This window comes from Cervus canadensis, chromosome X, assembly GCF_019320065.1.
Source record: "Cervus canadensis isolate Bull #8, Minnesota chromosome X, ASM1932006v1, whole genome shotgun sequence".
Taxonomy (NCBI): Eukaryota; Metazoa; Chordata; class Mammalia; order Artiodactyla; family Cervidae; genus Cervus; species Cervus canadensis.
Genome location: NC_057419.1, coordinates 16,252,220 through 16,261,338, shown reverse-complemented (window position 1 = coordinate 16,261,338; position 9,119 = coordinate 16,252,220). Strand labels below are relative to the sequence as shown.

Sequence of the window (9,119 nt, the reverse complement as noted above, 5' to 3'; positions counted from 1 at the left end):
GCTATTTATCTGTAACTCCATTTTTTTTTAAAGATTTTGGATCATTTTTATTATCATTATTCTAAATTCTTTTTCAGGTAGATTCCCTATCTCCTCCTCTTTTGTTTGACTTGGTGGGCATTTTTCATGTTCCTTTACCTGTTGGGTATTTCTCTGCCTTTTCATCTTGTTTAGATTGCTGTGTCTGGAGTGGGCTTTCTGTGTTCTGGAGGTCTGTGGTTCCTTTTTATTGTGGAGGATTTACCCAGTGGGTGGGGTTAGACGATTGGCTTGTCAAGGTTTCCTGGTTAGGGAAGCTTGCGTCAGTGTACTGATGCGTGGAATTTGATTTCTTCTCTTTGGAGAGCAATGGAGTGCCCAGTAATGAGTTTTGAGATGGGTCTATGTGTTAGGTGTGACCTTGGGCAGCCTGTATGTTGACGTTCAGGGCTATGTTCCTGCGTTGCTGGAGAATTTGCTTGGTATGTCTTGCTCTAAAACTTATTGGCTCTTGGGTGGTGGTTGGTTTCAGTGTAGGTATGGAGGCTTTTGGACAGTCACTTATTACTTAAAGTTCCATGTAGTCAGGAGTTGTCTGGTGTTCTCAGGTTATGGGCTTAAGTCTCCTGCCTCTGGATTTCAGTTTTATTCTTCCTGTAGTCTCAGGACTTCTCCAACTATACAGCACTGATAAGAAAACTTCTAGGTTAATGGCGAAAAGATTCTCCCCCATTAGGGACACCCAGAGAGGTTCACAGAGTTACATGAAGAAGAGGAGAGGGAGGAGGGAGATAGTGTTGAGCAGGAGGAGAAAAAGGGGGACTCAAGAGGAGAGAGACAGATCTACGCAGCTGTCTGTTCCCAGAGTGTTCTCTGTAGCCCAGTCACCTACAAAGATTCACAGAGTTGGATTGGGAAGAGAAGGGGAAAGGAGGAAATAGAGGTGTTCTGAGGTAGAAAACAGAGAGTCAAGTTTGGGAGAGAATAATCTTCGGTTTAAAAATAGGGCTTCTCTTTTTTTTTTGTAAGGTTATAGTGTATTGAAAATGAAAATTAAGGAGTAGTAGAGGAGGAGTACTAGAGGACTTTAAAAGAAATAAGAGAAAAAGAAAAATAGAAAATAGAAAAGAAAAAGGAAAGAAGAAAAAAAAGAAGAAAAAGAAAAAAAAAGAAAGAAAAAAAAATTTTTTTTTTCTCTCTAATTAAAAAAATCGTAAAAATCTATGGAAATGAAAGTTAAGGAGTAATGGGGGAGTAATAGGGGATTTTAAAGGAAAATAAAAGAGAAAAATAAAAAAGAAAAAATAAAAAAAGAAAAAAAAAAAAGAGAAAAGTAAAATTATATCTAGGAGTTTCTCTGGAGCTGTTGCGGTCAGTGTGGGTTCGGCTCAGTTTCAGATAGCTCCTCGTTCCAGCTTACACTTCTCGATATCTACAGGCCCCTTCCGGTGTAGTCGTGTTTTCTAGAGGGATTTTAATCTGTTGCACCAGTCCCTTCTGAAGCGGTTCCCTTTGTTTATTTGGCTTCTGTTTGCCGGTCTCTTCAGAGCCTCATTTCCGCCCTGACACAGGCGGGCGGAGGTGGACTCTTATTCAGGTAGCTAGTTCCGTCGCTCTGAGGGGAGGGGCTTGCGCTGCGGGGAGGGGCCTGCGCCCGTGGGGACGGGCTGGCGCTGCGGGGAGGGGCTGGCGCTGCTTTCTCCGTCTGCGCTGCTCAGGCTCCCGGCCGCTGCATATGGAGCGCGCCCCGCGCTGCGCGCGGTTCCAGCCCTCGGGTGTTCCACAAAAGTGTGGAACGAAAAGCTGCGCCTGCTCTCTGTGCCTTCCCCGTCAGAGCGGTCCAGGCCGCCAGGGGCTTGGTGGGCGCACTCTCCCCAGGTGTGGCACGCCCACTCCCTTCCACGGACCCAGTCTCAGTTTCCGCTGGCGCCAATCGGGTGCATGCGCCTTCTGTCCTCCGCGTCCCCAGCCCCAGTCCCCGCCCGCGCCGGTCGGGTGCCTGCTCCCTGTGTCTCGCCGCGACCTTCCCCTCCCCCCTGCCTCCTGCCTCCGGCGGGGCTGGGCCGGTCCGCAGCCTGCGAGCTCTTCTCTGGATTTTCTCGGTCTCTTTGTTCTGCGAACGGCGGGCAGTGAGTTCGGGCCGGTTAATTTACTCTCTCTCTTTTGGTCTCCCACAGTTCAAGTTGGGAACTCACAGAAGCTCCCTCCGATTGTCCTCAGGGCACTCAGGCCCCGACCCTACCCCTAGCAATGCCGCCTAAGACTCCCTTCCCGGGACAGATGTCCGTCCTTAGCTCTTTTGTCTCACTTTTTGTCTTTTATATTTTGTCCTACCTCCTTTCGAAGACAATGGGCTGCTTTTCTGGGCGCCTGATGACCTCAGCTAGCGATCAGAAGTTGTTTTGCAAAGTTTGCTCTGTGTTCAGTTATTCTTTTGATGAATTTGTAGGAGAGAAAGTGGTCTCCCCATCCTACTCCTCCGCCATCTTGGCTCCTCCGCTATTAACACTCTTATGATGACAGATAATTGCTATTTTCTTCTTGCTACTTTTCCGAATTTTCCAAGGTTTTTTTTTTTTTGCAAGTTGGGTGGTAAGTTGTATATTTGAAAAATGGTACAATATTTCTGATTTTGATTGCTCTTCTAGAGCCTTGCCATTCCCTTAAAAAGTAATGGAATTTCCTTCCTTTCCCTTGAACCTGAGCGGTGTTTTGTGACTTCCTCAATGAAAGGAATGTGGCCAGGGGAATTACCTGAAGGTCCAGTGGTTAGTGGGGCTTTGCAGCTGGCTCAGTGGTAAAGAATCCGCCTCCCAATGCAAGAGATGTGGGTTCAATCTCTAGGTCGTGAAGGTCCCATGGAGAAGGAAATGGCAATCCACTCTAGTATTCTTGCCTGGAGAATCCCACTGACAGAGGAGCCTGGTGAGCTACAGTCCATGGGGTCGCAGAAGAATCGGATATTACTTAGTGACTGAACAACAACAAGCAACCAGTGGTTAGGACTTGGTGCTTTCACTGCTGGGGCCTGGGTTCAATTCCTGGCCAGGGAACTACGCAAAGTCACCCCCTCCTTCTGAGTCCCCTAAAAGGCCCCCAGTTAGATCTACAGATTAGGTCATATTTATTTTCCTTTACCAATTATGTCTGATTGTCACATCCATGTCTTGCTCTTTAAAAAAGTTTAAAGTTGCAGTTGTTCTCCAGAGTGACTTTTTGTTTCAACCGTTATTGCCCAGAGTTGTTGCTTGTTTAGGGATTTGGTTAAGTTTCAGGTAACATGAACTTCTTTATAATAGAACATCCAAGTGTCTGCAGTTCTTCACTCTGCTTTTGTTTAGGTTTTTCTTACAGGGGCTCCCTGTGGTGAGTTAACAGCCTGCCGCCACCTTTTTCCCATTAGAGATTTTCTTTACCGTGTATAAAACAAGGCTATTACCATCTTGTTTTTGTAAAAGTGAGAATGAAATCTTTGCTTTCTAACTTTATGCCTTCTCTTTTCTTATTCGTTGCTACTGACTTTGGCAATATACTTCTTCCCTGGGCACTCATCGGTGGGTATAGTTTTCAGCTTGGCATGGTTCAAACCTCAAACTTTTAGAGTTTTAAAAGCAGTTAAGTTACGTAGTCAATAAATCCGTTACTATGGCCACTTTACTGTGTGTAGGGTGATTACTCCACTTTGCCCGTAGCGACTTCTCAATTTGATCAAAATGCAGTTTTGTCAGGTCATGGGTGAGTCCTCCAGATGTAAAAATACATAAAGCAGTGAGAGAAGCCTGTGCTCAAATATTTTAATAACCACCCTTCCCTTTAAGCATCTTATTCTGGCACTTTTGTGGTCTCCGCCTTATAATTCACATTGCCGTGCTCTTTGCCAAAGTAATTTTAATTTAGTGCTTCTTCCAACCTCTTGTCTTTGTAAGAGTACATGATTTTTCTCGTTAACTGGGGGTGAGCGTTGGTCCTGCTGCAGAGTGTTTTCTCTGGGTCAAATGAGTTCCTACGTGATCTGTAAATCAGGTTCTAATGGCAGTGTAACTGAGGGAGATGTCTTGGTTTATTTGCGATTGTTTTCCAGATGAGGGGAGCCAGGTTAATGGGAGTGGAATTGTGATCTTAGGCAGGAGAGGAAGAAATATGCAACTTTGCTACTGCCCTGGCAGCAGGCGCCCTTTTGACTGGATTTTAAGGAAAATTAGAAGTGAGTGCCTGCACTCAGGGCAGCTTGCCCAGGGCAGCGTGCCTCCAGCCTGGCATGGCTCTTGGCTTGTCTTAGTCTGTTCGGTTGGCTATGACAAAATACCACAGGCTGGGTGGCTTATAAACAGATATTTATTCCTCACAGTGCTGGAGGCTGGAAGTCTGAGATCAGGCTGCCAGCGTGGTTGACTGAGGGCTCTTCTCCCAGTCACAGATTTCTTGTTGTGTCCTTATGCGGTGGAAGGGGCCAGCGTGCTCCCTGGGGCCTCTTTTGTATGAGCACTAATCCCATTTATGAGGACTCTGCCCTTAGCATCCAATTGCTTCCCAAAGATCCCACCTTCTAATACCATCCACTGGGGATTAGGGTTTCAACATATGAATTTGGGGTGGGGGCACAAACATTCAGACCATAGAATGACTCTCCCACCAGTTAAGTCTTGCCAGCATTTTCACTCTCCCATTGCTGCTACTGGCGTTGTTGTTCACTCACTCAGTCATGTCCCACTCTTCACAGCCCTATGTACTCCAGCACGCCAGGCTTCCCTGTCCTTTACCATCTCCCAAAGTTTGGGTTAAAGTCATGTCCATTGAGTTGGTGATGCTATACAACCATCTCATGTTGTCCCCTTCTCCTCCTGCCCTCAATCTTTCCCAGCATCAGGGTCTTTTCAAATGAGTCAGTTCTTTGCATCAGGTGGCCAGAGTATTGGAGATTCAGCTTCAGCATCAGTCTTTCCACAGAATACTCAGGGTTGATTTCTTTTAGGATTGACTAGTTTGATCTCCTTGCAGTCCAAGGGACTCTCAAGAGTCTTCTCTAACATCACAGTTCAGAAGCACCAGTTCTTCGGCATTCAACCTTCTTTATGTTCCAACTCATATCCATACAGGACTATTGGAAAAACCACAGCTTTGACTTGACAGACCTTTGTAGGTCTTGGCTATCCACACTACAGCCCCAGAGGCTGCCTGCCTGCATGGTCCACTTTATCTCCTAGGGGAGCTGGTTACTGGTTTGATTACAGTGATTTGGTTTTGAGTGGTAGGCCTCAACCCTATTCCCCACCCCTCCACCAGCTCTCTCATTTTGATGTCCTGCTTTTGCAGAATGTGAGGTTTTCCATAAATGTGTGTAGTCGACTATCAGTATGACTGGCTCTGTATTTGTGAATTTGCCTTCTCACTAAAATGTATTTGTAAGCTCCAGAGCAATTAATATGTGTGGTGCTTGGCCAGTCATTTGCAGAGTGCATGTGGTGAGCTGCCAGAAATGCATGATCCTTGCTAAGGTTGGAGAAGATGGTGCTCAGCTATCTTGTTTTAGTTCCCAGACCAGAAACAAGTGTCCTTTTCACAATTTCTTTAGTACCATATTTTTCCCATTTTTGCTCTTTTTTAACTGGTAATTTCATTGTTTCCAATGGCCCTGAGATGCAGGGCGGGAGGGCCTGTTCTGGGCCTGAGAAGGCTGCACTATGCCTTATGGAGAAAATACGTGTGTTAGACAAGCTTCCTGCAGCATGACTGACAGTGCTGTTGGTTGTGAGTTCAATGTGAATGAGTCAACAATATATATTTGACATTTTTGCTGTTGTCGTTTAGTTGCTCAGTTGTGTGTGACTCTTTTTGCAACCCCCATGGACTGTAGCCCACGAGGCTCCTCTGTCCATGGGATTTCCCAGGCAAGAAGACTTGCAGTGGTTTGCTATTTCCTTCTTTAGGGTATCTTCTCAACTTAGAGATTGAACCCACATCTCCTGTATTGGTGGGTGGATTCTTTACTGCTGAGCCATGTGGGAAATTCATATGTATCTGATAAGGTGTCTTTAAATGGAAACACAAAATAGAGTTATATATTGATGTTGTGACTAAAGGCTCCAAGTAACCTGACCTTATAATTCTGTTAGGGATATTGCTTCAGTACTCACTAATTCAGTGGCCATGGTGACTTTATAGCACATAACTGCCTCAAATAATAAGTAATTAATGTTTGGGTTTCCCAAAAATTCAAATGTTGAAACCTAATCCCCAGTATGATAATATTAAGAGGAGGGACTTTTGGAAGGTGATGAGGTCTTGAAGGTGGGGCCCTCCTGGATGGGATTAGTGCCCTTATGAAAGAGACCTATAGACCTCCATCACATGAAGACACAGTGAGTAGACGGCCACATGAACTAGGAAGTGGACTCTCAGCAGGCACTAAATCTGTTAGTGCCTTGATCTTGGACTTGCCAGCCTCTGAAAATGTGAGAAATAAATGTATGTTGTTGATAAGCCAACCAGTCTGTGGTATTTTTGTTACAGCAGTCGATACTGACTAAGACAGACTGTTTTCATCACAGCAGAACCACTTATGCTGAAATCAGTCTTTCTGGTACCAGAAAATGGAGCACATAGATTGTCCTTCCAGGACTGTGCAGATGCCCTGCTTTCATTTCTAACCACAGATTTTCTCTTCCAGATGTAAGTAGCATGGTCAATACGGGAGTGATCAGTGGTTCTGAAAACCTGATGGATTTCCTCGACGAGCCATTCCCTGATGTGGGGACATATGAGGACTTCCACACCATCGACTGGCTGAGGGAAAAATCACGGGACACCGACAGACACAGGAAGGTCTGTGCTGTTCATAAAGCCACATTGAGGGGAATCCCTTCAGAGGGCTTAGTCATGCTGTCACCAGATATTTACTGAGCTAGTACTTGGATTCATGCATCATGTTCTAAGGCAGGTTCTAGAGAAGAGAAGGAAGTGATGTGAACAGATAATTATAGTACCAGGTGCTTTGGGTGGGAGGCTGTGTCATACCAAGGTGTGGTGTAGAGGGCGAGGAGGGGGCTCTGGAACCAGATAGATCGGGTATATCCTGACCATGCCACCTTCAGGCTGGGTCACTTTTGGGGTGCTATTTCTGGACCTTGTCTTCTCATTTGCAAGAATGAAGTTAATTATACCTATAGATAAATGAGGCTATGTGTGTATGAAAGCACATATTACAGTACCTGGCATCTCACTGGCTTCAAGATGCATTTTAATGGACTCCAATAAAGTTGTGTATCAAGTGCTGTGGGATCATTTAGGAGGGGCCATGAAGGAGGGACGTTATAGTGAGGGTGGCATTTCAGTGGGGTGTTGATGGATGGGTAAGAGTGTGCTAGGCAGAGGAAGGGGAGAGGGTCCTAATCAGGAGCTGCCCTTTTTTAGGTCACAGGAACATGAAAGACTGCACACTTAGGCACTTTAAGGAGCTCTGAGGTCTGGTGGCAGAGTCAAGGAAGGAGAGGACTGTAGATGAGCTTGGGTGCATGGGCAATGGGGCCACATTGGGAATGACTGAGTAGAAGAGTTGACATTTCCTTTTGATGGCCACAAGAGAGATGCTCCACCAGGGGGTAAACAGGAAGCTTGGAAATGAGTTCAGGAGAAAGAGGAAGAAGATCTGACAAGAGTGCCAACAGAGAGAGGCTTGGGGTCACGATCCTTCACAGGAGCCATTGGCAGGATGGGGGGCAGTACTGGGATCAGGATGATGGCCTGGCTGTGGTCAGAAGGGGCTGAGACCTTGGATGACGAGATGGGAGGAAAGCAGAGCAGCAGATGTTCGGGTGAGGCCACTGAGTGGTGTTTCAGCCGCTGTGAAGTTTGAGCTGTTTGTCCAGCCTGAAGCCCTATGCTGTTCAAGGGCATGGTCAGGATTGCGGTGGAGAATGAGGGGTCCTTGGCGTGTGAGTGGGTGCTGAAGCTTTAGAAGTGGTCCAGGTGGCCTGGGTCTGGAGAGGGAGAGATCAGGAGTGTTGCTAGGATTTAGTGGGTTCCGTGGGAGGGACTGGGGGCCAGGGATGGATGCTTAGGTGAAGGAGGGCAACCAGCAGAGTGGCCGCACGTGAAAGGGGGAAAGAGTGGCGAGGATGGAGCTCCCTTCACCGAGAGGTCAGGTCAGAGATGCAGCAGCCATAAAGGCGAGGACAGCTTCAGAGAGTCTGAATGAGCCATCACATCCAGAGTGAGACCAAGTCATATCATGTTACACAGTGGCAGGGAAGGGAGGCTGAGAGGTGTGTAGGGAGTGAGATCCCGTGGACACTGATGCAGGCGATTGGCTCTGACCTGGAGGAACGGAGGCGAAGGGGCAGCCTTCCGTCCAGAACAGGGGGCGCAGACTGTGGCCCTTGGGCAAATCCAGTGCATTGCCTATTTCCAGAACTCCCACTGCCTTGGCACACAACCGTGCCTGCGCATGTGCACACTCTTTATGGCTCTTCTTGTGTGACAGCCACAGACTCCAGTAGTTGCCACAGAGACCATCTGACCTTCCAAGCTGAAAATATTGACTTTCTGTCTCTTTATAGGAAATGTTTGCCAGCCCTTGCTCTTAGGGGTGTAGGGGAATGATGATCAAAGGGATGTAGGATTCTGTTAACACAGCAAGGGAAAGGGGGGCTCCTAATTGCACTCATCTCACACGCTAGAAAAGTAATACTCAAAATTCTCCAAGCCAGGCTTCAGCAATATGTGAACCGTGAACTTTCAGATGTTCAAGCTGGTTTTAGAAAAGGCAGAGGAACCAGAGATCAAATTGGCAACATCCACTGGATCATCGAAAAAGCAAGAGAGTTCCAGAAAAACATTTATTTCTGCTTTATTGACTATGCCAAAGCCTTCGACTGTGTGGATCACAGTAAACTCTGGAAAATTCTGAAAGAGACGGAAATACCAGACCGCCTGACCTGCCTCTTGAGAAACCTATATGCAGGTCAGGAAGCAACAGTTAGAACTGGACATGGAACAACAGACTGGTTCCAAATAGGAAAAGGAGTACGTCAAGGCTATATATTGTCACCCTGCTCATTTAACTTATATGCAGAGTACATCATGAGAAATGCTGCGCTGGATGAAGCATAAGCTGGAATCAAGATTGCCGGGAGAAATATCAA

The 9,119-nt window shown here is 46.5% G+C and overlaps 1 protein-coding gene across 2 annotated transcripts in view; it reads left to right on the top strand.

Moving 5' to 3' along the window:
• CLCN4 (chloride voltage-gated channel 4) overlaps positions 1-9,119 on the top strand; it is a 74,279-nt gene that overhangs the window by 26,247 nt on the left and 38,913 nt on the right. For both annotated transcript variants that reach the window (XM_043459575.1, XM_043459574.1), the window contains exon 3: positions 6,647-6,801. In XM_043459575.1, the coding sequence (XP_043315510.1) occupies positions 6,658-6,801 (144 nt within the window). In that variant the 5' untranslated portion in view covers positions 6,647-6,657. The remainder of the gene's footprint in view (positions 1-6,646; positions 6,802-9,119) is intronic.